Source organism: Anarhichas minor, unplaced genomic scaffold (genome assembly GCF_050575085.1).
Source record: "Anarhichas minor isolate MPS153535 unplaced genomic scaffold, ASM5057508v1 ptg000011l, whole genome shotgun sequence".
Lineage (NCBI taxonomy): Eukaryota > Metazoa > Chordata > Actinopteri > Perciformes > Anarhichadidae > Anarhichas > Anarhichas minor.
The window spans coordinates 2,818,943-2,846,903 of NW_027466457.1; the positions used below are offsets into that span (position 1 = coordinate 2,818,943).

The 27,961-nt window shown below is 43.3% G+C and overlaps 4 protein-coding genes and 1 long non-coding RNA gene across 6 annotated transcripts; 3 read left to right on the plus strand and 2 right to left on the minus strand.

The window, feature by feature from the left end:
- Nucleotides 1–22: 22 nt before the first annotated feature.
- On the minus strand, nucleotides 23–5,006 carry LOC142947348 (uncharacterized). Its single transcript, XR_012953363.1, has 3 exons — nucleotides 4,889–5,006; nucleotides 1,864–2,038; nucleotides 23–625 (listed from the first exon to the last, which is right to left on the minus strand). It is a non-coding gene; the product is annotated as an uncharacterized LOC142947348 (long non-coding RNA).
- Nucleotides 4,644–10,871, plus strand: unc45a (unc-45 myosin chaperone A). The gene is made up of 19 exons (XM_076088873.1): nucleotides 4,644–4,790; nucleotides 4,910–5,102; nucleotides 5,353–5,528; nucleotides 5,634–5,723; nucleotides 5,869–6,036; nucleotides 6,215–6,383; nucleotides 6,480–6,650; nucleotides 6,727–6,898; nucleotides 7,070–7,370; nucleotides 7,472–7,566; nucleotides 7,721–7,862; nucleotides 8,068–8,208; nucleotides 8,388–8,515; nucleotides 8,595–8,661; nucleotides 8,755–8,868; nucleotides 8,951–9,066; nucleotides 9,356–9,473; nucleotides 9,551–9,706; nucleotides 9,818–10,871. The coding sequence occupies exons 1-19, from the start codon at nucleotides 4,767–4,769 to the stop codon at nucleotides 10,103–10,105; spliced, it is 2,829 nt and encodes a 942-aa protein (XP_075944988.1). The 5' UTR covers nucleotides 4,644–4,766; the 3' UTR covers nucleotides 10,106–10,871.
- A 77-nt stretch (nucleotides 10,872–10,948) lies between these two features.
- On the plus strand, nucleotides 10,949–13,954 carry rccd1 (RCC1 domain containing 1). Its single transcript, XM_076088874.1, has 8 exons — nucleotides 10,949–11,222; nucleotides 11,347–11,556; nucleotides 11,643–11,808; nucleotides 11,894–12,015; nucleotides 12,100–12,204; nucleotides 12,991–13,164; nucleotides 13,249–13,278; nucleotides 13,419–13,954. The coding sequence occupies exons 1-8, from the start codon at nucleotides 11,018–11,020 to the stop codon at nucleotides 13,574–13,576; spliced, it is 1,170 nt and encodes a 389-aa protein (XP_075944989.1). The 5' UTR covers nucleotides 10,949–11,017; the 3' UTR covers nucleotides 13,577–13,954.
- On the minus strand, nucleotides 13,644–15,578 carry cib1 (calcium and integrin binding 1 (calmyrin)). The gene is made up of 7 exons (XM_076088875.1): nucleotides 15,424–15,578; nucleotides 14,970–15,004; nucleotides 14,760–14,859; nucleotides 14,450–14,603; nucleotides 14,256–14,374; nucleotides 14,052–14,140; nucleotides 13,644–13,951 (listed from the first exon to the last, which is right to left on the minus strand). The coding sequence occupies exons 1-7, from the start codon at nucleotides 15,472–15,474 to the stop codon at nucleotides 13,930–13,932; spliced, it is 570 nt and encodes a 189-aa protein (XP_075944990.1). The 5' UTR covers nucleotides 15,475–15,578; the 3' UTR covers nucleotides 13,644–13,929.
- A 10,166-nt stretch (nucleotides 15,579–25,744) lies between these two features.
- gdpgp1 (GDP-D-glucose phosphorylase 1) lies at nucleotides 25,745–27,944 on the plus strand. 2 transcript variants are annotated; one of them, XM_076088878.1, is made up of 2 exons: nucleotides 25,745–25,914; nucleotides 26,592–27,944. In XM_076088878.1, exons 1-2 carry the CDS (start codon nucleotides 25,899–25,901, stop codon nucleotides 27,686–27,688), a joined length of 1,113 nt encoding a protein of 370 aa, XP_075944993.1. In that variant the 5' UTR covers nucleotides 25,745–25,898; the 3' UTR covers nucleotides 27,689–27,944. The 2 variants fall into 2 exon arrangements, with proteins under 2 accessions (XP_075944993.1, XP_075944992.1); XM_076088877.1 differs by having other exon boundaries at nucleotides 25,746–25,914; nucleotides 26,589–27,944.
- Nucleotides 27,945–27,961: the final 17 nt, after the last annotated feature.

Sequence of the window (27,961 nt, forward strand, 5' to 3'; positions counted from 1 at the left end):
ATGCCTCCAGCCTCCACTCACCATACTGGAGACCACGACGAGGGGGGCTACAGCAGTGGACAAGAGTACTAAATCAGCAATAGCTGGCAAGCAGTCTGTCAGCTTTGGCCAAACCACAGCCACCGGTGGGCTCCTTCAAAGTAGCCCTTGTGCTCAACCATCCAAACCAATGAGACTGCAGGAAAAGAAAAAAACAAACGCCACACAGAAGGGGCTCAAACAGGGAGTCTAGTGTCCCGGTAGCATGATGTGTGCCACTGTGGGCCTGCTTTCTGGGTCCAGTCCCCACTCCCACAGCACAGTCTAATCCTCCAGTACAGCCAGAGTCCCCTTTTGATCAGTTGGCCTCCGGTGCCATAACAAGTTTGCCCTCTAGGCTGCGGCAGTGAAAAGAAATAGGCCGAGATACAGACCAATTTGGCACAGAGCAGCAGCTTTTTTTTTTTCTTTCTTTTTTTAAAATCAAAGCTCAACTGCTCGAGGCAGCTCCAGGAATTAAAATGAAACAAATGTCATTCTTCTCTCAGTAGCATAGTGACAGCACATCTACTGGGGCAGCATGGGCAGTGCGTCTGTCCTCGATCACAAGTGCCAAGTTGAAGTCACATCAGAGGGTCTTCTTCAGCTGTTGAGGAAAATTTCCAATTAATGGAGCATGCAAAAATCGTATTCAGCCTCCAGAGAGGAACTGTCACAATAAGCAAAGTGAAAGGAACTGTGTGGGAGAGTGAGAGACACTTTTTTTTTAATTTGTTTTGATCTGACAAGTTAAGCCAATAGGGGGGGGTGGGGGGGGGGGGGGCAAGATGATCACAGTGACCTGCATTTCCTCACAGCACTAATAGGGGTTCTCGCATCCCTCTGTGTGCAAATCCAACACGATCATAATCCGCTCACTCCTCAGGCTGGGACTATCTGAGCATTACCACAGGGGGCCGGGATAATAACCTGGCACTTACATTTGCTTAGGCTGACTGGAAAAAAAATAGCCTCACTGTCATCATGAGGACAAATGTTTCTCAGATCATCTGCTCCACATGATGAATAAAGCTTAGTTGAGGTGCAACAATCGACTGCAGCTCTTCATTTATGTGACACTATGTAAATGCACCACAAATCCCAAGCTGCTCACATGATGGCACGTTAGCATCAAGGGAAACAGTCCTCCTTATTGACAATCCCTCCCTAGTGTAAACTACCAAAGTCCGGTTTAGAAGGGTAAACAGTGTTCTTTGAGTTATTGACTCAATGGACGCCTCTGTTATCGTTTAACTTGGATGACTTTTAGTCAGCTATCGCTGGGCAGCTAGCCAGCAACATTCCGTTGCTCCAAATTTAAGAGCACCTAAATACCTGTATTTGGACATTATTCTGTATACACTCAGACACAGGGCAGCCTGTTTATACATTTAGCTCGTTAACCTATTTAGCCGCATTAACGTACTCGGGCAAACTTTGATAATCCCTCTCACATTAACCAGATGTCACGAATATGCAGCTGAACAAGCTAGCGTTAGCCACCAGATGTTATTTTATTGAGATAACGTAACAACACCGACTGGTTCGCGAGCTAGCTTTCGAGAGCCGGGACAACGTTAGTCAGAGGGCTGATACATGTAGGTGGACAGCAGTCACATTCGTCCTTCCGCATCCGTGAGAAGCCTGTGCTGCACGGCAGATTTATATCTAACGCTACGGACGATAGCGTGTATCGCTGCTGCCTTGGTAACATTAGGACAATACGTGGCTGATATCTCCTGGCTAACCATTCACTTTACATCTAAATCTCGGCTAACACTTAACCTAAGTACGACCTTGGAAGCCTGTCTCTTTGTGAACAAAATAAAATAAATATGACGTTACCCATCAAAGGAGAGCAATCCGGAAGAGTGTAGAGCCCAGCAGCGCGTGAGTTTGTAGCTCCAGGGATTGACAGATTACCAGTTGAACCAGTTAGCCGAGCAGCTAGCACCACTGAGCTGCTGCAAAGGCTTCTGGGAAGACAGGATCCTCGCATCGGTCGGTGATTGGCCAACAGCTTCGACAGATTGTAAAATAAATGCACCATTATAATAGCTTAACGCGCAGGGTGATTGTAGAGAACATAGTTAACATTTTTAAAAGACATAGTTAACATAAAAATGGTTCAGCACACAGTAAACAAGCAGATCCAAGCAGTCAGCCTATGAGTGAGAATAATCACATAGACTGGGCTGTACCTGTGATAATAGGCTGGATCATCTGCTCTGATACACCAAAGTCCAAAAATAAGATAACGTGGGATATAATAAAAGTTAAACACATGTTCTAGAAAGGCCAGTGTGCACTACTCTACTTTTTCTTGTTGTAGTCTAAAAGCAACATACAAAATATCTTATATTTTTAAGTAATGTCTGAGTTTGGTACCCTAAAAACAGTCATATACAATCTGCCAACAAGTCAACACTTTCTCAACAACTAGCTAATTAATGTCATGTTTTCATGTTTCATGGAGTGTGAATGGAGAAAAATCCGAAAGAATAATAGGCCACTTCTCACCCGTTGTGCATTCAGTGCAGTGGCAGGTTTTGAGTAAAATAAAATGCTGTAATTTAGGGAAAATGTGGATAAGAATGTGTGCCCTCATTGGACGGTGTACTGAAGATGCCCAGTAATCAAAGAAGAGTAGGATAATAGCTTGTTTGAACAATGATGGACTTCCTTTTTTATACAGCACTTTGCAAAGTGGGAGTAGAGGGGGCTTTTTAAGATTAAGAAAGATATGTTACTTTTATAATGTTGTTGGAGAGGGACTACTGACCCCTGGTCTGAGACACTTGCCTATTGATAGAGGGCCTTAAGTGGTGCCGCCTATTCTGTTACAATATCACCAAAGCTAAAGACCAGCCTGACGGCAGAGAAGTGAACACCAGCGTGCAGGTGAATGACACCTGAGGAGCCCAGTGTGGAAAATGTACTGATGCTTTGCATGGATTATTTTAGTTTATTCATACATTCAGCAACTCTTTACGTGTTTTGGAAACAGGAGCTTGGCTGACATTTAAATAATTAATTAGCAGATTGTGGGGGACATGACAGGAACAGATGGTATTGTTTTGGTTTTGCTGTAGTCACAACAGACTGATAACTTTTCATCGGGTCGACAAAACTATTATAAATTCGGTGTTTGATTGAGATGTATGAGAGATATTTCCAGACTTAAAAAATAGGTTTGGTGCCATAAAGTACAGTATTAGCACAGTCATGTTCTGAGAGCACAATCTCTCACACAACAAAGTAGTGATAAGGAACAAATGTTTACACAGCTGGTTTTGATTTTGATTTGAGACTCTTCTCTTTGGGTCCATGGTGTTGTCGCTGAGCCTTGTGGATATCCTGTGGATCTGGTATGTATGAGGTCTCACAACAAGCCCAGCCCTGAGGAAATATATTCCAAGTTGCTGGATATTCTTCTAAAGTCACAAAGCTGCCCTGGTAATATGAGAGTCTGAACAAGTGCACCTGAGCACAAATCCCAAAGGGAACCACCCTGTCTCCACAGCAACAGAGTAAGCACAACAATGGTGCTTGGCTGTCCTGGTAAATGAGAGTCCCCAGGTGACTAATGCAGGTAATACCATACCAGGACACTTTCTTTTGTGGTTTTAAACTGTGCAAATGCACCATACATTTTGAATCTCACATGCCGAGGCTCAAAATGCAATGTCATTTTTGCATTTACTCAAAAAAGTGAGTACGAATCCAGCCCCCTTCAGGGATACTGAAGTGAACATATGATTTTCAGAATCAGAATCAGCTTTATTGGCCATGTATGCGTACGCATTTGACTCCGGTTTACACATTGCTCTCAACATACATACGTAGAATATACAAATAAACAAGAACAATATTGAAAAACAAGGACATTAAAGACAATGACAATGGATTTGGGATATTAGTGCAAATGGTGGTAATAGTGCAAATGGAGGTGCATTATGTCTGATTCATTGTTTATCAGAGTAACGGCCAGCGGAAAGAAGCTGTTCTGGTGTCTGGTGGTTTTGGCGTACAGTGCTCTGATGTATAAGCACTTTATTTGAGTGTTTCCATTTTGTGCAAGCTTATATCCACTATATTTGTCAGGCAGCAGTAGCTACTAGTTAGGTCGCCATTGGTTTGCATTTAATATATGTGGATTAGTGGATTTGTGTTGTGTTGTATAGGCGTTGTATGTTTGCATTGTATGATTGTACATTTTATCCAGTGTAATAAAGTCTTGTGTAGCTTGGTTTAGTGGTCCGTTTGGCTTCTTAAACTATAAATTCAACTAAACATGGTGCCATGTTTTTTACATTAGGTATATAGGATCTTTATTAAAGGTTAATGAATAATTAAATTATTCTTATTAGATCTTTTAAGACCATTAATAACAGCAACTTTCTAGGTTGCTATAGGTTGTGCATCACTAACCTGAAGTGCTAGTTCTCTTCTTTTATCACAAGAGGCTTGATCTGTGTGGACTGAAGAAAGCCACAGAATGAAAATGTAACCAAATAAAGAAGAGATGGAGACAGACTGCGCTCTGGCTCCCCTCTTCCTTTTATGGTAATGGCGCGTGAGGGGAGGGGCTGCTAGCGAAACGTCATCAACTTGCTCCGGACACCCGGAAGCGTAGCAATATGTAACATGTTTGGCTGAAGTTAGCGGTGTTTGTAACCAAGTAAAGTACAATTAAACTACATATTCGCCACATTAAGTAACGCAGTATTGTGTGTTACACTTTGAAGATGAGTGCGAGTGAAAACGAAAAGGTAAGACAACAGTATTAGCTACGTAGCCTTTTTGTTTTTTTTGTTTTTAGCATAGCAGATTTCATCCATTTCTGTCATCCTGAGCCCTTTTTGCTTACTTTTTCTTGTCTTTAACTCAGGACTCTGCAGCCCTGAAGGAGGACGGGAACAACCTTTTCAAGGCAGGAGACGTTCGGGGCGCTGTCTGCTGTTACACCAAAGCAATTAAGCGGAGTGACAGCCAAGCAGAGAGGGCTGTTCTGTACCGCAACCGCTCTGCCTGCTACTTGAAACAGGAGGAGTACACCAAGGCAGAGGCTGATGCCTCCAAAGGTGGGATCAATCACAGCAGAGGATGTTGTAGAGTTCATTGATCATTGAGTACAAAAGCACGTTTTAATCAAAGTTTAAATTAAGGGACACTTCCCCTAAATACACAATTAAGCCTCCTTTTACCTGCACTGATATATATCCATCCAGACACCTGCTGGGCTGTAGCTTACCCTTAACCTGGATCCTGTATTGAGATTTATGGATGTATGTACACAGTGATATTGAATGTCTTGTCCGTCACTCCTTTCAGCTCTCGATGCTGACCCGGGCGATGTGAAAGCCAGGTTTCGGAGAGCTCAGGCTTTCCAGAAACTCTCTCGGCTTGATCAGGCGTTTCTGGATGCTCAGAGGTGTGCCCAGCTGGAGCCCAAAAACAAAGCCTTCAATGATCTGCTCAGACAGCTGGGAGCACAGATCCAGCAGAAGGTGATGTGTTTTGAGTGGATTTGAGGGAGGTTTGTCTTGTGTTTGAAACAGTACCCTGAAGAAACGGTTGCTAATTAGATTGTTTTTTTTTCTCTTACCGTTTAGTCGGTGGAACTGAACTCCACAGATGCTCGTGTGAAGCAAATGTTCTCACTTCTCCTCGATGCATCTGCAAAAGACTCGGATCGAGAAAAGGTAAGGGCAACTCGGAAGGCAGGAACATGACAAAGTGCCATCATTTGCTCTCTTATTATGTGTTTTGATTTGTATTCATTTCATCTTGATCCGTCTGTAAAGTTGTATTGCACCAAAAATTTGTCTTCCACTAAAAAAATTCCAGGCTGCTCAGAATCTGGTGGTATTGTCTCGAGAAGACGCAGGAGCTGAGCAGATCTTCCGTAACGATGGAGTGAAGCTGATTCAGAAACTTCTTCAGTCAAAGCAGGAGGATGTTGTCCTTTCTGCCCTGAGGACCCTGGTTGGGTTGTGCACAGGGCATCAGTCCAGAGTAAGTGGGCCGGTTCCCTCTAAAGTTATTTACTACATCATCATCAAGTCCTTTTTTTTTTTTTTTTTTCCAACTTGTACTGTGTACCCACAGTAATGGCCCTCTTATTTGTAATTTGTTGATTTTACTTCCATCCTTTACTGCTTGTTACTGCTGACACCCACTGTTATGTCCCCAGACCATGGCTATAGTGAATGAGCTGGGGATGGAGCAGCTTTGTGCAGTAATGGGAGCAGGAGCCTCCACTGTGTCTCTGGCTGCCTGCCACCTACTGCAGGTGATGTTTGAGGCTCTGACGGAGGGCATGAATAAAGAGATCAGAGGGAAAGATGAAGCCATACTTCCTGGTGAGTTTGGATTCTGATCATGTCTATATTTAGAGTTGAATTTTTTTTGTGTGTATCAGCTTCCTGTCCGCTATTGACTGTGTGAATTTAACACAGAACCCTCCAAGGAGCTCCGCTCAATGCTACGCCACCTCATGGAAATGATGCCGGCATCCAATGTGTCGGGGCCGGGCAGAGACAGCGCCATCAACCTCCTGGTCAAACAAGTTCCCCGCAAGTCCTTCAAAAACCCAGATAACTCCCTCACGTTATGGGTGATAGACCAGGGTATGAAACACACCTGCACTTAATGGAGACGTTCTCACATTTTTTTCAGATTAATGAACTCCTTGTTCTCCTGCAGGACTGAAAAAAATCCTGGAGGTGGCTGGGACAGTCCCTGAGCTCTCAGAAGGACCGCCTCTGACAGACAACTCCCACATGAGCTGCTCCGTCTTACTCAGCAAACTCTACGACGACCTGAAGAGCGATGCAGAGAGGGAGAATTTCAACAAGCTATGTGAAGAATATGTACAGTGAGTTGTCCAGCGAAACTTGCGTTACCAATTTCCCGATGTTTCTGTCACTTGAGCAGCTTCATTCTGTAATAATTTATGAACAGGTAAAACAAATCCTTAATACAGGCTATAAGCCAAACAGTGGCATTCTTTAACTAGCTTGCTTTTCTGCCCTTTTTTTCTGGTTAGGCAACATTTTAGCCGAAATGGCCTCGTCGGCAAGCTGCGAGCCATGCAGACCGTGTCGGTGCTCCTCCAAGGACCGAGCGACGTGGGTAACAGAACTCTGGAGATGTCAGGAATGATGGACGCAGTGATCTCTCTGTGTGCTTCCGAAGATGTGACACACCAGCAGGTAGCGGTGGAGACTCTAATCCATGCGGCCGGCAAGGCAAAGAGAGCCTCCTTCATCACAGCCAACGGCGTGGCTCTCCTGAAGGACCTCTACAAGAAGAGCGAGAACGACAGGATACGCGTGAGAGCTCTGGTGGTAAGTGCCGCGCAGAAGTATATTTATCTCAAACCGTCGGAGAAAAGGACATCTCTAAGTGAGGAGAAGTTAAATGTGGTGTTCTGATGGTTATTACACAGGGTTTGTGCAAGCTTGGGTCAGCTGGAGGGACAGACTTCAGCATGAAGCAGTTTGCAGAGGGATCCACGTTAAAGCTCGCCAAGCAGTGCAGGAAGTATGTTTGTTTGTTTGTTTTGAATCCGGAGCATGTGTATCGATTAAGAGAAATGTGCCTGTTCCACATTGTTGCATAACCTGATTTTAAAAACGACAGATAATGCAGCAATAACGGTGTAATAAGAAGCAAGCTGCATCTCTTTCTCTTATAGGTGGCTGTGTAATGAGTCTCTGCCCCTTACCTCCCGCCGCTGGTCTGTGGAAGGCCTCGCCTACCTCACTTTTGATGCCGATGTAAAGGAGGACTTGGTGGAAGACAAGAACGCTCTCCTGGCCATGTTTGAGCTAGCAAAGGTTTGACTGATAGTAATTGGAGGCTTTATTACTTGTGACACATGGACAAAACAGGGCAAATATGAAGTCTGCTCCTCTCAGAAGAGCATCTTAGTGACTATTTTAATATGTATTTGTGTGTAGTATTTGAAACCACCACCATAATAATGTACCCAAAACCCTTTTTGTAGTGTTGACAAGCTTGTTTTTCTTTGTGTTCCTGCAGTCTGAGGATAAGACGGTGCTCTTTGCTGTGGGCTCCACATTAGTGAACTGCACCAACAGCTATGAAGTGGAGAAGCCAGACCCTCAGATGCTGGAGCTGGCCAAGTATGCAAAGCAGCACGTGCCTGAGGAGCACCCCAAGGTGCCATTTCAATTCTTAATTTTTCACATAGCGCTACATTTGCTGCACACAACCGCTGCATGATATTACTTCAATTTGCACAGTAGCTCTACTACTCTCCTGTTTCTTAAGGTGTTTTTCATCCGTATTTCTTTTTAGAGATTGTCTTACATGCACCCGTCTGTCTTTCCATGTGTCAGGATGCACCTTCCTACGTGGAGAAAAGACTGAGGAAGCTGCTGGAGACTGGTGTGGTGTCTGCGTTGGTGTGTATGGTCAAACAGGAAAGTCCCGCCCTCACTGACGCTTGTAGAGACTGTATCGCCAGGTAGGAAAATGGCAGTCAAGTCTTTTTTCATTCACTGTTCTCTCTGTAGACTTTCTGTTAATGCCATTTCTCACAACAGGGTCTTCTTGGCTTTGGTGGAACGGCAGGAAGACAGAGGCACAGTGGTGGCACAGGGTGGAGGAAAGGTAGAAACACCCTGACAGTTTAGCCTGCACACTGATCTAAACACCTTACTTTCGTAGGTTTACATGATATGTTTTGACTGTTTTCCTTCATAGGCTTTGATCCCACTGGCATTTGACAACACAGATTTAGGTAGAATCAAGGCAGCACAAGCCCTGGCGAAAATAACCATCACATCGAACCCAGAGATTGCCTTCCCAGGAGAAAGGGTATGCTACAAAAAGCCTCCTCAGTTAAAAAAACAACAACTTAAAGACCTTTTCCTAACCGTGTCTAACTTTCTGTTGTCAGATCTATGAGATGGTGCGCCCCCTTGTCAGTCTTCTGTGCCTTGAATGCACGCTGCTGCAGAACTTCGAGGCACTCATGGCTCTTACCAACTTGGCCGGCATCAGTGAAAGACTCAGGTTGGCCACTAGGGGGAGTCTCTTATAACAACACATGTACAAAACAATTGTAACGGGACATAACCTGCTAGTATGCAGAAACCAGAGCTCACTTTACTTCTTTTGTTGACCTTCTTATCTACCTTCCTCAAAGAAAGGAACATCATTTCATAAATTGTTCCAGATCAATGTCATTTTTATGGTTAAACATGCAGGATCCTTTTTATAATACATCTTTTCTTATGACCTGACAGTTCTGTATCAGCGTTTAGAGTACCTGCTTGTATTGATCACATCTGTTATTTCACAGACAAAAGATCATAAAGGAGAAGGCAGTCCCAAAAATTGAAGGCTACATGTTTGAGGAGCACGACCTGGTCCGAGCTTCTGCCACAGAGTGCATGTGTAATCTGGTTTTAAGCACAGAGGTAAGACACATGTATCCATAGATGATTGTATGGCACAAATATGTTGAAAAGTAGATTTAAAAGCGGTGCGTCCTCAGGTGCAGAAGATGTACCTGGCCACAGGGAACGATCGCCTGAAGCTGCTTGTGCTCTACAGCGGCGAGGACGACGAGAGGCTGCGGAAAGCTGCTGCGGGAACTCTGGCCATGCTGACCGCTGAGCAGCCTGAGCTCTGTGCACGCATCCCTGGAACAGTAAGCAGACTCACTGTTCCCACACATCCATCACCTCAGCACTGTGGTACACTACAACGATTATTTTCTTTTCTCTACTCAAGCTAACATTACTTCCTCTTCTCTTCTCAGACAACCCACTGGCTGGAGATTATCCAGTCGCTATTGCTCTGTGAAATATCCGACCTGCGCCACCGTGGAGTGGTTATAGTTCACAACATGATGCAGGCAGAGAAGAGTCTGGCTGAGACGATCATAGCGAGTGAAGCTCTGGAGATACTTTCTGTCTTGGCCAAGGGTGGAGAGGGCACGCCGGTGCCTGTTTCTAAGATAGCCCAGAGCTGCCTGGACAAGGCCGTGGAGTACAGCATCATCATGTCCGGGGAAGGGAGAGAAAAGGGCAAAGGGACTGAACCCTGAAAACACAGCTGCAGCGTGTGAATGTGCCTCCTGGTAATGTTAAAGTGCTTTAGTTTGAGTTTTATGTGGGACCAGTGAAATCATTCCCCTATTAAAGGAACTCAGTTTTGGTCTGGATGGGTACAAGCCGACCCTGAAATGCTCACGTCTTAACTAAAAGCTGTGAAAAGCAGTAAAAAGAAGAAAGGCAGTAAATGAAATCTAGTAGATACTTTTCCATTCATTTTATTCATCTAAATTGTACTCTACGTGCACATGGGAGAAGTTTGCCCATGTGCACACAGAGAAAGGGCTTTCTACCAGAAATCTCCTTTAGGTTTAGGCAACAAACCTACCAGCTGAGGTTTAAGAAAAGATCATGTTTTGGGTTAGAAAATAAATCCTTTCTGTGCACTGTATGATGATGGACCACCACCAAGTCTTTGTTTGACTTGGAGACCAATAAGGCTACTCTAAACATTCTTTACTAAAGATTGCCATTCTTCGATATTAGCAAATGTTTTTCTTTCATGTCATTATTATTCCCCAAAAGACATCGTCTTTATTTTACATTTTATACACACTGCTATATTTAGTATGAATTCTGATGCAGCAGCTTTCGGTATTAACACACACTTTTTGCAGGAAATGCATAAACGAAAACATTTCATTCACATAATTGTGTGTTTTATTTTGAATGTTTTTTTTATTATCACTCCACTACATTCTCAGTGTTGTATGGTCGGTCGTTTTCTAATTTTGACTGAATAAAACCTCTGAACCTGAATTATGTTATTGTCACGTTTCTGTCAGCCAAGTCGCTTTGCAACAACACTACGGCGCATGCGCAGTACATCCCGGCGCTACGTACACCAGTGTTCAAACTTTGCGGACAACTGCGTCGCACGCCTCAACGGGGTAAAAGCGTTTCCAATGCCGTGGTTCGGATTTGGCTTTAACGCATTTGGACAAATATATGTCCACGAGGACCTGATAAAAGGAGAGTGTAGCGACAGTGCTAAGCAAGTCAAAGTGAGTAAACCGACAGAGCTTTCCGGTCGGGTGGACAGACGTGACTGCTGCTTGAAGACTGAAATAAGAGCAAGTTGGAGTCGAAGAGCATCTTTGCATTTGGACAGTAAGTCTAATAGAGACGCAAACACTTCTCGTTTGAGACTCGTACTACTTGTTCCATGCGTCTATAATACCACGCACTTTGTATAGATATTGACTCATGTATTCCTCATGTTTCTGTGTATTAGGTGACAGCTGCGTGTGCCTAGCAGGGTTCGTCTCCAGTGAGTCATGTAACGCGCTCCCTGTGAAAGAGAGCCGCGGCTGTAAAGACGCCATCATCAGTGAGTCGTACTTGACCCTCGCTTTCTCAGACAGACTTGAGTCCTGGGATCTGCAGAAGGAAGAGAAGACTCCCTCGTGGAGCATGGCAATAAAAACACACCCAGAGAGCTCTGGTAATTTACATCACAATCTCATATGACGGCTGCTAGAAGTGTAATGTGATAATTGGCTAAACGGTGCACTTCTTGTTGCTTTCCAGGACCCTCCGTGGATCTCCCGTTGGTCCCTGGGGGTTACATAGCCACGACACCGCCCCTCTACCGCTCCCTGTCACCACAGCTGAGAGCCAAGAGTCTGGCTCTGAGTTCAGAGCACGCCGTCCTCCTCAGTGCCTCTGGAGCTGTGTACACCTGGGGACTGGGCAGGTAGACCTAATATCTGTCTAGTGGGAATCCGAGAAAAACATACTCATGCATATCTTGATCTATTGTGTGTGTGTTTATTTGACAGCCATGGTCAGTTGGGGCACGGAGGCCTCACCTCTGAGGAGGAGCCCAGGGTAGTGGAGGCACTCTGGGGGATGACCATGAGCTGTGTAGCTACAGGAAGCTGGCACTCTGTCTGTATCAGTGGTACGTGTCTTACAAGATGTTGGCAGTGAAAAGAGGTATGCCTTCAAAAATAACAAAAAAAACTAAAATGACCTTTCTCTTCAGACGGGGGAGATCTCTATGTGTGGGGCTGGAATGAAAGTGGCCAGCTTGGACTTCCATCACGAGGTCTGAGGAAAGCACTGCAGCAGCAAAGTAGCCAACAAGCAGGTGAATCTGTTTTACTATCGGAGTAGGTTTTTAAGAAACACAGTGAAGGGACGTTTCACCTAAAAACAAATTTTTACCCACAGCGCTATCTATCAATGCTGAGGCGCACCGCACCCCCAATACACTGCACTCAGCTGCATTTATAGCTATTTTATAATTTAATTATTTTTCATAAATACACTACATGTATTCTAAATATTTTTTCCCAGTAGCTTATCTCATTGCACAGCTACTGTCTTCCTCAGTTGCGCTGATTCCTGCGCAGCTTGTTTTAAGTAGAGCTTTTATCCAATCAGATTTCACCCCTATGTTGTCTCTCAGTAAAAAAAAAATCTGTTCTGTGTTCTTTGTGTGTTCTGTTCTGTGTTAAGTGAACTGCTTTTGTGTTTTTACATCATACAGCAGTAGCGTTACTACTGTTAATTTTTCTATCATGTCGTTTTCATGATGCGGTTAATATTGTTCCCTCCAATCACTGGTTTTGTGTGGCACGTATGATAGTTACAATACTATGCTTCAATTTGAGCGTTTCCACCGCATCTGTAAAGGATGCTTGCTAATTGGTTAACTCTAAACATGGAAATGTGTTCACTATTAGGATTCACTGTCATATCTTTTCCAATGTATTTCTGGCATGTTAAGCACCATAAACTGAATGCCATCGAGCTCTATTGTACTCTGTGCTCTCTCACAATGCAAATTCACAAACTATTTAAATGCATAGATAGTATGGTAAACGCTTTACTTGTAAGTGGTAAGAACTGTAACATTGACTGTACTGAACAGGAGCACTACATCCAGATGCCAGCACATCTCCCGCTGAGGAGCCTCAGGAGGGAGAGAAACATGAAGAGGTATTCATATCAATCCAGGCATTCCCGGCTCTGCTGGACGTCACTCCTTCATCATGTGAAATCAGAACGGTCAGCTGTGGATGCCGCCACACAGCTGCAGTAACGAGTAAGAAACCACACTTTACAATGGTTGTATACTAATGCACTTGTTCTTGACAAGTCATCTTTATCTTGTATTTTCTTATTTCAGCCACAGGGGACCTCTACACTTGGGGCTGGGGTAAGTTTGAACTGTTGGACACGTGTTACATCTTTTATAGCACTTTCCCTCTACCATCTTAATTCATCAGTATGCTAAGGGCACAACTAAAGTATGTGTTGAACTTACCCTGTCCATCTTTCCTTCTATCACCATTTCAGGTGACTATGGCCAACTTGGACAGCAGACTTTGGTCAGTTCAGATGAGCCCCAGCGGGTGGAGTTCTTCCGGGAGCAGCAGATGCATGTGACTGACGTAGTGTGTGGGGCATGGAACACCTTTGCCGCTGTCGTCAAGGAGGAAGTAGCTTGCTCTTAAAAATATGATTGGATCCCCTTGATAAACGTGGACACTGGACTTTGGACAACATACCAGGAAGTGTAAATTATCAGAACAAAAGACTGAATTTATTTTGTGGTATACAAGTTCTTATTTGTGTATGTTAAAACAAGCAACTTCATAAATGAGCACTTTTTGGAAATATTTTACATTTTCTTGATAGAAATTTAAAAAATCACAGGTTTTATATTTCACAAAAGGATGCATAGTTAAGGCAATAAAATCCACAGGTAAATATAATTTAAGGCAAATCTCTAAAATTGTTCTATTTAAAAATCAAACACCATTTGAGAGTTAAAAGTAGATGTCTCTCCACAGCCCGCTAGAGGTCTTCACAGCACGATCTTAAAAGAACTGTGGAGAAATCAAAATACAACACAAGCAGTTAGGAGCGAACATAATTGTGCTGAGCAAAGTACACATCAGTGATGGCAGCAATTAGATTTTTAGTCACCTGACAAAATCTGGTGATCTTGAAATGACGTGCTGAAACTCTGAGAGGTTCACGGTTCCATCCTTGTCAATGTCGGACTCTTCAAGAATCTGAAAAGCATACAAAAGGAAATAACTGTTACACACTCACACACACACCAGTGTACCTACCACCTATAGTGTCCCTCCCTACAGCTTTAAAGAGCAGAAGGCTTAGTGGACTCACATTGCTGATGAGCTGTCTCATTTCCTCGGTGGTCAGTCTCGTGTCGTCCGTCTCGCCAGTCAGGCAGTTGACGAGCCTCTCCAGATCACCACAATCAAGAGTTCCATCATCATCAAAGTCTGGAAATATTAATATGCTTATTACACAGATTCATAGCCTTAAAGATATCATTACTAACCAGGCAACTTATTTACCAAATATCCGGAATGCATAGTGGGATTTGATTTCCATCGTGGCAGAGTCGCTGAAGGCACTCAGGAGGTCCAGAAAGTCCTCAAATGTGAGGCTTCCATCTTTGCGTTGAGATGTTGAGAAAACGAGGCAGATTCTTGTCCTGAAAGGGTTGGACTGTGCCAGGAACAAGTACAAGGGTCAGTATGGTTTATCAGGATGTGAAGCACTCCGCACTCTTCCCCCCCAGATCGCACACAGCACAGGACATGTCTTAGTCATGCAACGAGAACGCCCATGAAGCAGGCCATGTTTATTCTGCTTTATTCTCACCTTGAGCTCTGGCAGAGTGAGAATCCTCTCCATTGGTAATCTGGTATTTGGAAGGTCTTTCTCATCTTTTGTGAGCAGTTCAGCGAATCTCTTGTGAGCACTAAACAAACAAAAACAGCTTAGTCATGGATTTCAATAAGCAGTGCTGGGTTGATTCCAATGCTCTTTAAAAATATATATATTTGTAATATAGCATGCAGCTGTACTTACAGAAGAATTTCTTGTTTCGTCAAGAATGTCAGCTCCTACGAGTTAAAGTGAGCATTATTGGAATGATCAGTCACAGATTACCTGAAACAATACTTTCCATAACACAAAAGTCTTATTTCTCATAACCCAGCCATGGTCTGCCGAACATTAGTATATTAGCAACATTAGCTTTTACTGTATTGATATAAGCGTGGTGAAAAGTGTGGTAATATAACAGCTAATCATATTAAGCTGTCATTAGCGTAGTGAGTAAATCATACTGACACGTTACTTCTAATGACACTAAGGCTCTCGCTGATTGTTTTCTTCCGTCTTAAAACTTTTGGCTAACATAGCTACGCTACTTTATCACGGGGCGTAAAAACAAACGCTCTCAACTTCAGCCACTCGGTCAACAGGAACCCTCATTACGATGTGTACTATTTGCTTTTTTAAGTATTCTCTTTGGACTTACTTGATATTCTGAGAGCAAATCCTTCCCAAGTTGACTCGCCGTAGTGCCCATTTGGTAAATTTCGACTCGAAGCTGTACTTTTGTTGTTGTAAAGAGTTACCCACCGACCGACTTCTTTTTTCTTTTTTTTACTCCGCTTACTTCCGGTATCATTCCCTTTCCTGTATTTGGCAACGTGACGGTTTCCATAGTGACGTACTTGCAAACAGCACGTGTCCAGACAGACGGACAGGTGACAGGTGAGCGCTCGAGCTCACCTGTCACCTACAGTGTCTTTATTCCTACAGTGTCTTTATTTTGAAACAGTTTGTATTTATAAAAAAGGCCCGATTTCGTACTTAAGTGTTTGTTTTTTCTCTTTTTAAAAGTATTTTGGGGCATTTCTTCCTTTACTCAAGAGGGAAAGATGAGAGGTGACAAGAAACAAGGGGAGAGAAACATGATGAATGACATGCAACAGAGTACTTTGGATGCTACTGTTTATTGTATTCACAAAAAGGGCTACCATCTGTCCCATAACTACTGTACTTCAGTATACCACAACATAAAAAAAGGTTACAGCAAGATATTGCATTCAAAAAATACAACTATATATAAAACTTATAATTGAGAGAATTTGCAGGAGATCCAGGTAATGCTATCTAAAGAACAATTATGTCACTTACTATTGCCCTGTATGAACTATAGTCTATACAAAATGGAAATACTTGAGTGGAGTTTCAGTCTTTTGGGCCTAAAACAGTAAATCTTTCCATAACTGCTCTTATTTATTTATTTGTTTTTATACAGTTTGTTTTCTTTAACTTGATTTATTAATCATGTCTTGTTTGTATTATTTTTGAAATTTCCTCATGCCCACGTCCCATAACAAATCCAAAGTAAAACTCCAATAACTGTTCTAAACATCTTCATTGCATAATAGATTTGCAACAAACAGGGTACATTTCATCGTTATTGTTGTTATTTGAACCAACAAACATGCATTTTCTTCTAAAAAATAAAATCATTAATTATGCTTTCTAGTTTACAAAAATGTAAAAAATATACTGTACGTAATCATAGCCACAAAACCGCAAATTCTGGAAATGCATTAATTCACTGAGCATTTGCTAACTCATTTTTCTGAACAATACTGAGTGAAGATGAGAAATATAGACGAGGATCTTGACGGGAAGATCAGAAGATGGTTGCTTCAACCCATGAAAGAAGAGCAGCTAGGCTCCTGGATTTGTCTCCCAATCTGATGTATCTGAAAAAAAGAAGAAATATTCTTAATGCTGGAAATAGGATAATGTGCAAAAAGTTAAAGAATTTTAAATGCTTATTATATCTAATTGTTATCTAAGATATTTTACATTCTACTTAGGCTCTAATCCCATTACAATAATTGGGCTTTTTATTCCTATATAACATCTCTTATGTGTTTTGTCTTCACAGATTGTACCTGTCATTTTCGTTCCCTCCTTGGTCTCAGCTGAAACACCAGTCCCGTATTCGTTTTCCCCGGTGACTCTGAAGAAGTAGATCCCGCCCTCCTCCAGGTCAGACACCTTGTAGGACGGCCGGCGGCATTTGTCTGTGAGTCTTGTCCACCCTTTTCTGCTGATGTCCCGTATATCTACAAGGTAGTTATTGACAGGGGCTCCTCCCTCATTTTCGGGGATGTCCCAGGTAACAGTGGCAGAGTTCTTGGTCACATCTTTAACTACTACATGAGTTGGTGGACCAGGTGAATCCAAAACCCTCACATTCAGCATCAAAGAGGCAGATCCAGCAACGTTTTGCAGTTTGACTACATATTTGCCGGAGTCATCGCGAGTCGCTCCTTCCAGTGTGATAGAGGTGACGGAGGTGCTGGTGTTGATCATTCCTCTGACTCTCAGATCTACATGTACTTTGTCCCATGTCACACTAGGAACAGGCTTGCCTGTGAAAGGCACAGTCAAAGTGAAGGAGCTGCCATCTTTAACAAGCAGGGTCTTCCTAATATCTGCGCTAATATCAAACCGGGGCTCCTCCTCTCTCTCCATGGCCACTTCAGGATCTGTTTCAGGACTGGGCTCGCTGATGCCTATCTTGTTTATGGATCTCACAATAAAAACATATTCCATCCCTGATGTGAGTCCAGTTACTGTAAACTCTGTTTTATCTGTGTTGTGAACACCAACAGTCCAGTCTTCTTCTGCTGATTTTCTGAATTCAACTTTGTACCCGGTTACTGCTGCTCCACCATCAAACAGCGGCTTGTTCCATGACAGAGTGATGGAAGACCTGGATGAATCGATTATGGTGGGTTTTGCAGGCGGGGAGGCTAGAAACTTTGGATCGTCTGCCAGAGTGAGTGAGCATGGGAGACTGGGTTCACTTAGGCCCGCAACATTCTCAGCAAAGACTCTGAATTCATACTCGCATCCCTCGTACAGCCCGGAGGCTTTGACTCGTAGGTCATAGACAGGCTTCTTGTTAACACGAACCCAACGGACACCCTGCTTCTCCCGCTTCTCGATGATGTAACCGCTGATGCGGCTACCGCCATCAGAGGCAGGTCTCTTCCAGCAGATAGTCATAGCTTCGATGGTTGCACTTGTGACCTCAACATCAGTCGGAGCAGATGGGATGGTGAAGGGATCCATGGCCTTGATGGGCTCACTTTCCAAAATCTCACCTTCCCCATATTTGTTCACTGCTCTCACCCTAAACAGGTATTCATTTCCTTTGAGCAGCTTGGTTATTTTGCAGGTAGTTGCTACCATGTCACCGTACACAAGGGTCCACGCTACGCGGCTGGTTTCACACTTCTCTACAATGTAGTGGATGATCTCAGCTCCGCCAGTCTCATGCGGGGGGCCCCATGACAGGGTGCATTTCTCTGCTGAGACTCCAGAAACTTCTAGAGGTCCAGCAGGTGGGCCGGGTCTGTCCAGAACCTTGCAGGTGATAGCCTTAGATGTGGTACCACCTGTACTCTGTAGGGTGAGAATATACTGTCCGGAGTCTTTCCTAACACTTTCTCTGATCAGTAGAGAGGTATGCGTCTTTGTTGCGGTTATCTCAACCCGTCCCTTGGTGCCGATATTTCTACCATTTTTCAACCAAAACACTGTAGGGTTGGGGCGGCCAGAGATGTCAGCATCTATTCTTAGGAGGTCTCCTGCTTTGACAACCACCACCTGTCTAAATTTGTCCTCCAAGGTAATTTTGGGTGGCTCCACATCATGCTGTACCGTAACAGGTCCGGTGGTTTCAGAGGGCGCACTGAAGAGCTCAACTGCATTCTTTGCAATCACACGAAAATCATACTGTTCACCTTCTGAGAGTTCAGTCACTTCGAAGAAGGTGTCCAGTAGGTTGGTAAAGTTGCACTTAAGCCAGCAACTATCTGGCAGCTCTTTACGCTCAACAATGTACCCAGTAATTTTAGCCCCACCATCATATTCTGGTTTGTCCCAAGAGAGGGAAACTGAGCTGTTAGTTATATTGGTGACTGTGAAGTTGTGTGGGGGATCGCACCGGTCTCTTGCTGCTACAGGCTCGGATGCCTTACTGCATGGTCCAACACCAGCCATATTCTCAGCACAGAGCCTGAACTCATATATCAGACCTTCTTCAACACTTGTTACCTTAAACTGGTTCTCAGTCACCGGGTTTCTGTTTAACTTTGACCACAAAATACTGCTTTGATCTTTGCATTCAATATGATAACCAATAATAGGGCTACCACCGTCACTGTCTGGCTTGCTCCATGCAACCACCATGACGGACTTTGAGGCACTAACAATACGGAGATAGGTTGGTGGACCAGGGGGCTTAAAGGGATACTGTGCAACAACAGGGTCAGACTCAACAAAGAGGCTTTTGCCGTAGCGATTCTCTGCAGCAACACGAAACTGATATTCAGTGCCCTGTGTCAAACGAGAAATCTTCATTGATGTTCTGGCAACCGTCGCTGACATAGTCTGCCATATTGTGCTGCCTGTATCTCTCTTCTCAACAACATAATTACTGATTTGACATCCGCCGGTGTAATGTGGGGGCTGCCACGACAAAGACATAAAGTCAGCACTAACTTCATCCACACTGAGTTCACTAGGTGGTCCCGGTTTTTCAAACACACTGACAGAGATTTCTGCAGATGTGGTTCCAGTGGAGTTGGTTAGGGTCGCCTCATACATGCCAGCGTCTACTCTGGTTGCATCTTTGATAATGATCTGAGATGATGTGTCAGATGTGTGCACATTCACTCTGCTTGTCTCTTTCAGCAAGTTGCCATCTTTCTTCCAGGCTACTGTTGGCGTTGGTACACCCTTGAATGGAACATCAATCTTTAAATCATTTCCTGCCTTCACATTGAATGTCTTGGACAGCAAATAAAAAATGGGCTCAGCACTGGTATCCTTTACTTCAACAGGTGCCACAAGGGACTTTGGTTCACTTTTTCCCTTTTCATTTACAGCACTCACTCTAAACAAATACTCCTTTCCTTGTGCCAGCCCATTAATAGTCGCTTCCAGCGCTTTACCCTCCGAACACATTGTCCATGTGTCATCTCCCTTGGCCTGCATTTCTACAATATAACATGTGATTTTGCTGCCTCCATCATGTTCAGGCTTCTCCCAAGAGAGTCTTGCACTATTGCATGCAACATCACTGAGTGTGATTTTTCCAGGAGGCAGAGGAGCCTCAGACAATTTAACAGCCTCGGTGGTCTCTGCTGGCAGTCCAGTGCCAAACTCATTCACAGCCAGAACTCGGAAATAATAGAAGCTCCCTTCCTGGAGGTTGTCAATCTTGTATGAGTTTCTCACACAGTTGCTGCAGACGCTGGTGAATGCCTTCCTGGCCTCCTCTCGTTTTTCTACGATGTAGTGCGAAATCTTTGCTCCTCCGTCAATGAGAGGTGCCTCCCAGGAGATTAACACAGAGTCCCTCTTTGCATCCTTTACCTCCAGGTTTGTCGGTGCGCTAGGAGAGTCCAACACTCTGACGTTGATGAATGCAGATTTAGAGCCACTGCAGTTCTCGGCAGTCAACACATATTTTCCTGAGTTGTTTCTGTTGACATTCTCGATCAATAACTCTGTGTAGGAGCTTGTGACCTCAATTTGAGCACGCTCACTGACAGTGCCGCCTTCCTTTGACCATCTAACCTCAGGCTCTGGCCTTCCTCTGATGGTAACAAGGAGACGTAGTGTGGAACAGGCCCGAACACTGACAATCTTCCTCAAGGTAGTGTCCAACTCAATCTCAGGTGCCTCCAGTTTCTCAGCAGCTACCACAGACCCAGGTAGATCCGCATACTCCCCGACTCCAGCGGCATTCATCGCACCTATACGAAAATTGTACTTTGCATTTTCTCTCAGTCTCTTCACGGTGTAGTTTGTGTCCTCTACACCTGTGCTCGGTGTACATGCGATCCACTCGTCTTCTGCTGCTTCTTTCATCTCAACGGCAAATCCACTGATGGCTGCTCCACCATCATAGATGGGCTTTGACCAGGTCAGAGACACCGTACTGCTTGAATAGTCTGTCACTTTGGGGTTGGTAGGGGGGCCAGGTGGGTAAGTAGCTTCACATACTTTTATATACTCACTTGGCTCACTGGGTGGACCAACACCAGCAGCATTCTCTGCCAATACTCTAAACTGATAGTAATGTCCCTCAGCAACTCCTGTGCATCGAAAGCGCAAGTCATTTAGTCTTCTCTTGTTGCATTTAGTCCACCTGACACCCTCTTTGTCACATTTCTCAAGGATGTAGCCATCAATTTCTGAGCCTCCGTCCGTCTCAGGTCTTTCCCATGATAGCACTATAGAGTCACCAGTCACAACGCTGGCTGTAGGGGTAGAAGGTGCACCAGGTGTAGTGAAAGGGTTTTGTGCAATGAAGGGGTCTGATTCCAGAAATTCGCCAACACCAAATTTGTTCACTGCAGCAATTCTGAATATGTACTCTTTACCAGGCACCAGTTTTGTCACTTTGTAACTGACAGCTTCAACGTGAGGCTCAACCCCTGTCCATGTAACACGGCTGGTCTCCCTTTTTTCAATGATGTAGTGGGAAACACTGGCACCACCATCATTTAAAGGGAGGTTCCAGTGTAGATTACACTTCTCTGCACTGACAACTTTCACCTTCAGAGCTCCATCTGGAGGACCAGGTCTATCCAGGACCTTTACAATAACGGGGATAGATGTAGTTCCACCCATGTTACTGAGGCTCAAGACAAAGTGTCCCCCATCCGCTCGTGTACAGTCCCTGACCGTCAGAGTTGTATGTGTGAGGGTGTTTTTAACCTCTGTTCTCTGTGTTGCTTTGTCAATTTCTTTTCCATTTTTCAACCACGTTACTGCAGGTAGGGGCTTCCCAAAGTAATCTGCATCAATGACGAATGTCTCACCAGCTTGAACAACAGTTGTACTCTTGAACTTTGGATCAATGAATGCTGTGGGTCCTTCAATAACATCCTGTGCGACGATGGTTACACTTTCTGAAGGTGTGCTCCAAACACCAGCACCATTCTTAGCAGTTACTCTAAACTCATAACTTTGGCCTCCTGTCAGACCTGTGACTGTGAACTGATTCTCAATAACATTGGTGAAGTTTGCCTTCATCCATCTGCCATCTGGGAGCTCCCTCTTTTCAACAACGTAGCCTGTAATGGTGCTTCCTCCATCGTACTTGGGTTTTGCCCACTGAAGTGTGATGTTCTCTCTCGTAATGACAACAGCTTCAGGTTTACCAGGTGGATCACAGGGGTCTCTTGCCACATAGCATTCAGATATCTTGCTAGATGGGCTGAGTCCAGCAATATTCTCAGCAAAGACTCTGAATTCATACTCAATCCCTTCCTCCAGTCCACTTGTTTTGAAGCGAGCGTCAGGTATAACGAGTTTGTTCAGCTTGGTCCATAAAATGCTGTTCTTCTCTTTGCGTTCAAGGTGATAGCCGATGACGGGGCTGCCTCCATCTTCTGCTGGAGGCTCCCATTCAACCACCATGCTGTACTTTGCCACTGTGGACACAAAGGGGGTGCCAGGAGCAGTGGGCACATTAAAAGGATATTTTGCAATTACAATAGGAGAAGTGATTGCAGTACTCTTTCCATGCCTATTTTCTGCAAACACTCTGAATTGGTATTCATTTCCTGTCTTCAGTTTGGTGACTTTGATTGTAGTTCGTACTGTCGTTGCTGACACAGTCTGCCATTCTGTGCTTAGAGTTTCCCGTTTCTCCACTATGTAGTTATCCAGCTGACAGCCTCCTGTGTATTCTGGTGGCTCCCAGGAAATGATAACGTAGTCAGAACTGATCTCATCAATCCTCATGGGCCCTGTAGGTTGGTCTGGCTTTTCAAGAACAACCACAGCGATTTCTCCTGTATGTTTTCCAGCACTGTTGCTTGCTGTGATAGAGTATTGACCAGAGTGCTCTCTGGCCGCATGTCTGATATGAAGAACTGTTAATGAAGATGTATTTGAAACCTCTAGCCTTGATGTCTCTTTGACTGCCTGACCATCTTTTTTCCATTCAATCTTTGGTGCTGGGTGCCCAACCACTGGGATCTCTACTTTCAGATCTTCACCATTCTTGACAGTAAATGTGCCAAAAGTTATCTGAAGTTTTGGCTTAATAGCGTTTTCCTTATCTGTGACAGGGCCAGGTTGGACCTCGGAGTTGGGTTCTCCATTCTCTGCAGAAATGGCAGGCTGACCTAGTGTGAGGGGGAAAAAAGCATCACATACATGGAACATTAGATAGGATCCCTGTGCAGAGTCAGACTAATTATTAAAAATCCATGTGGTACTGGATAAGCCAAATCAATCTATGTGGCTTTTTAAATGCATTTGAGTAAAGATTAATCTGGTGAGTAAACCCATGTTAAAATATGGATAACTTATTCAATTTTCTATTCTAACTTTTCAGAAAATTGCTGGAGCTACTCCGCAGATGAAAGCCTCAAAAACATAACAACTGAATGTTTGAACTTAGATTATTTTATTACACATTAGTTATGAGTCATACTGTTTGTTCCCCACAGGCATGACATACCTTGGACAATGACTGTCAGGGGTGACTGGGAATCCTCTGCTGTGAGCTCTGTATCAGTATCCGTTGTCATATTTATATTTAGAGTGTGAGCTTTATCTTCTGCTTTCTTTCCCACCTACAAAACAGAGTGGAACAAAACTGTCAGTGAAAATGAAATGAAAGACCAGCTGAAACAATCAGGGCAACACATTTCTTTATTTCCTTTTTTTCTAAGACTTATGTTGTTTGGTTACAAACCATTTAGAAAGAAATGCTACACATATTTAATCACAATAGGATTTAAACAAAATTGTTTTAAACAAGCTAGAAGGTTATCATAGTGAATGCCATGTGTTGGTAACAGAAACTGTTGATGGTGTAAAAATAACTAGAGGCATGGCTTAGCCATCTGTTCCACCAGAACACATACAACTCTATTAGTTTTTAACTCTTAAAGCTCTCACAAGGTTTAAATCTTTATACTTTAGTAAGGAACACAAAAAATAAAAATCAACAAGTAATTGTTAGGTGCCATCATCTCTCTGTACTATGTTTCAATAACTTTTAAGATATCATTGCTTACGCAACTTACTTCGTTGTTGCTGGCTTCCATCGTTTCTCTCACTTGTCCTTATTTATGAGAAATTAAATGTGAATTCAAAATCCAGATAGTTTCAGTTGTCGACCGTGATGGACCCTCAAACTCTGTGGCAGACATTAACAACTCTGCCAGTCACTGCCTGCTTTATCTCCAAAATGTGCATGCAGAGACTAAAATAACCATGATGCCTGATTGGCCAGCTGCTCATTCTTTCAAAGTTCCTTGACCCTGAATGGATCAGCTGGGAAAAACTGGAAATGTGCTCAACAGTAAACTATTGTCCACATACCATTTGGCTTTACAGTTTAGATGTCCTCTAAAATAACTTTGTGTGTGTGTGTGTGTGTGTGTTGGTTGGGTTGTATGTGTGCATTTATTAGGCGCACAGGAGCCTTTCTAAACAAATGTTCAGCCACTACAACACTATGGGTAGGCAGTGGTTGAATGTAACAGAGTACATTTACTCAAGCGCTGACAGGACCGATTATGACAAACAAATACTTTTACTTGTGATATGTTGTGTATATTTTGCTGGTAATTGTTTTGTACTTTTATTTAAGTGAATGCAAGACTTCTATTTTAATTGAGTGTTTCTATAGTTTGGTATCAATACTTAAATGATTGGATCAGGGGCGTCGTTAGGCCTATTTTAGGGGGGCTGAAGCCCCTCTAAAATGTTCTTCAGCCCCCCCAAATAATTTGGCATTATTGGCTTTAAAAAAAAAATGACATGACACATTTGGTGATGTCATTAAATTAAACTATTGTTTCTCACATGGACAAGTTATTTATAACTCTAACATGCTACATATGTGCGTGCGTTCTGGTTTGTATGTTTTCGCCCCCTTCAAATTACAATCCAACAGCCTATCATCATACTTAATGATATAAAGTTGACACTGTCAGGTCCATTCTCCATCCATTGTGTGCAGTCCCTTTAAGAATTAGGATTTGGGAGTGACGCGGATATGAAAGCTAGTTTATCCGTCTTTCCTTTACAAGTAGGAAAATTATTTCTCTCTCTTTATTTGAGAAAAGTTCATATTTGTGTTGTCAAATTTCACTATGACCCTGAAATTCTGTCTCTTGTGTTATCATATACTGAATGCAAGTAAAACTATAGAGCAAAATCACACTCTTTCTGATTGAACCAATCTATGAACTGTCTGAAACAATGGATATCCGCGGCCCCAAATGGGCCCCAAAAAAAATTGCCGCAAACATCCCACTCCCCTTGGGGCTAAGCCCCCCCTTTTTTTGTATCCTAGAAACGCCCCTGATTGGAATCAGGGGCGTTTCTAGCACTGAGTGAAGGTCACAAAACACTTAACATTAACTTGTATTAGTAAATGCATGAGATCTGTAGTGATCTTTCTTCGCAATATGTATAAAAGGTAAAATTACCTCCTTGTCAAGATGTTAAAACCAAACTGTCTCCTGTTTTCAATTGTTTATGTATGTTTATAACGGTTTGGAAGGAATACCTGCAATCTCTTCTGCCCCTAGCATTACCAAATGACGTTTTAAATTATTAAAATGTAAACAAATATTAAATAATAAGCATGTAAATACACTATTGTTAATATAAAGTATTTTTCCTTTAATGTGGTAACTCAGAGATGATGCAAATACAAATTTGATAGAAACATTTATTCTGAAAAAATGAAACGGAAACACACCATTAAACACCAACGAAGAAGAACTCGTTTAACGAAGGAAGCTAGCCCGGAGCTACCCGGTGCAAGGAAAACGCTGGATGAAAAACGAAACATCCAAATGCAAGTAGTGCCTTCTGAAGCGCGTTTAATCCGCCTTTTGTCTCCAGACGCTGAATTTAAGTGATGCAATGTCAAAACAAAAAGGTGAGTAGAGTTGGTCCGCTACAATTCAGAGGGAAATGTTATACTTTTTGCTACACTGCAATAGTTACAGTTACTTTGCAGTCTATCATTTCCTGTACATCGCATATGATGAAAATATGATAACAATGCATGTTTTATAAATTCACCATGTGTTTTGTGCGTAAAATATATTCATATATTTGTTATAATCCAACAAAGGTAAAACACTCGCTGGGGTCAGTATTACGAGTACTTTTACATTTGATACTTATATTTTACTGATAATATTTAACATACCTGCAAACTTGCCGCTTTTCGACGAAATTCGCCATTTTGATTCAAAATATGTCATCCACGTGGATCGTGTAGATCCGTAGAGTTTTTATTTTTTTCTGGTCTGGGTTTAAAGCTTCACAAATGGGAAAGTTTTCGGGTTATGGGGCCATTTGTCTGATCTTTTGTTTTTGATATGTCAACAGGAGCTTTGAAAAATTGACATTTTATTGACTATACAATTGATTAATTTATCAGTAAAATCATGGGCAGACTAACCGATACTCTTAACTGGTGGCCATGTCCACAGGCTACTCATGTGACCCGGCTCTGTTTCTGATGATTCAGCAGAATGACACCTAAAAGACCTATAGTGAACCCTGTTGTCAAACCCCATGCCTCTCTGCCTCTCTGTCCACCAGCAGATGCAACCATGCCGCTCCAGCTTGTGTACAGCAACCAGGACTTTGTCGCGGATGTGCATCGGAGCAGTGGGAGCAGACCTGGGTTTGCGTCACCGGCAACACAGTTTGACACGACCATCCGAGCCGGCTGGACGGACAGGATGAACAGGGGCCTCTTCCGTTACCATCTGGGTGATTTACAAACACGGATCCTGCCGGGCCCGTATGGCTATGTGGCCCAGCTGAATGTTGAAAGAGGAGTGGAGAGAAGAAAGCCTCAGGAGATACTGAGCATTCAGCAGGAGTTCAACGGCAAGCAGTTTAATTTCAACAAAATCAATCCAGAAGAAGTCCTCTTTGAGATGATAAAGGGTGTTGAGGGAGGAAATGAAAAGGGACAGTTGCATGAACTCTGCAGGATGGTTGTGCTGGTCAACGTCAGCCCGTTGGAGTTTGGCCATTGTCTCTTTGTTCCAGAGCCGTCACGCTGTTTCCCACAGGTCATGACGAGCTTTGCCATCCGGGTTGGTATTGAATCTGTGCTCCTGAGCTCCGATCCCGGCTTCCGTGTGGGGTTCAATAGTCTGGGAGCATTTGCGTCTGTCAATCACTTACACCTACATGGGTATTACCTGGATCATGAGCTCAAGATAGAATCCATGCCGGTCAAGCCTCTGGTTCCTGAAAGGGGATTTTACGGCTTGTTGGACGTTCCCGCGGGCTTTTTGTTTTACACAGAATCGGAGAGGGTGGAGAAGGTTGCCGAAGCCATCTGTCAAGTCACAGACTTTCTTGTGGACGGTAATATCGCTCACAATCTGTTCCTGACGAGAGGATGTCCGCCCTGCGATCGCACGCGGAACGAAAAAGGTCACTGTTCAAGAAAAGGTGTTCGTATCGCTGTATGGCCGAGAACATCGAGCTTCGGGGCCAAAGAGGAATCTGCCTTCAATGTTGCTCTCTGTGAGCTCGCCGGACATTTACCCTTTAAGAACAAGAAGGACTACGAGTCCATTTGTGAGAAAGATGTAACGGATATAATCCAGAGGTATCTTCTGCCTGATCCACAGTTTCACACGTTAGAACAGCAGCTCACTCGTCATTTGATGGATTTATAAAGTATGGACGCTAAAGCCTTTTTAAAATCAACTAGTTTAGAAGCTACACATTCACAATGGGTTTAGCTTAATCAATGAAGAAAATGAGTATCTTTACACTGGATTATGCTTTGGGGGCTATACTGAATCTGTCCTGCATCTGGCCTAAATACAACATTGGATGTGCACAAAAAAACATTCTTACATGAATATATTTATCCACGAGAATACATTTAATAGACTAAAGGATGTGCTGTATTAAACTAGTTTCAAAGCATTTTGTTTGTTTGTTTG

Bases quoted from the DNA above. Each gene is read 5' to 3' on its own strand.
- unc45a (XM_076088873.1), top strand. From the start codon at position 4,767: ATGAGTGCGAGTGAAAACGAAAAG. The intron at 4,791-4,909 runs GTAAGACAACAG...TCTTTAACTCAG, and splicing joins GTGCGAGTGAAAACGAAAAG to GACTCTGCAGCCCTGAAGGA. The intron at 6,899-7,069 runs GTGAGTTGTCCA...TTTTCTGGTTAG, and splicing joins CTATGTGAAGAATATGTACA to GCAACATTTTAGCCGAAATG.
- rccd1 (XM_076088874.1), top strand. From the start codon at position 11,018: ATGCCGTGGTTCGGATTTGGCTTTAACGCATTTGGACAAATATATGTC. The intron at 11,557-11,642 runs GTAATTTACATC...GTTGCTTTCCAG, and splicing joins AACACACCCAGAGAGCTCTG to GACCCTCCGTGGATCTCCCG. The intron at 12,016-12,099 runs GTACGTGTCTTA...CTTTCTCTTCAG, and splicing joins GCACTCTGTCTGTATCAGTG to ACGGGGGAGATCTCTATGTG.
- cib1 (XM_076088875.1), bottom strand. From the start codon at position 15,474: ATGGGCACTACGGCGAGTCAACTTGGGAAGGATTTGCTCTCAGAATAT. The intron at 14,860-14,969 runs GTAAGTACAGCT...TTGTTTGTTTAG, and splicing joins ACGAAACAAGAAATTCTTCT to TGCTCACAAGAGATTCGCTG. The intron at 14,375-14,449 runs GTAAATAAGTTG...TAATATTTCCAG, and splicing joins CTATGCATTCCGGATATTTG to ACTTTGATGATGATGGAACT.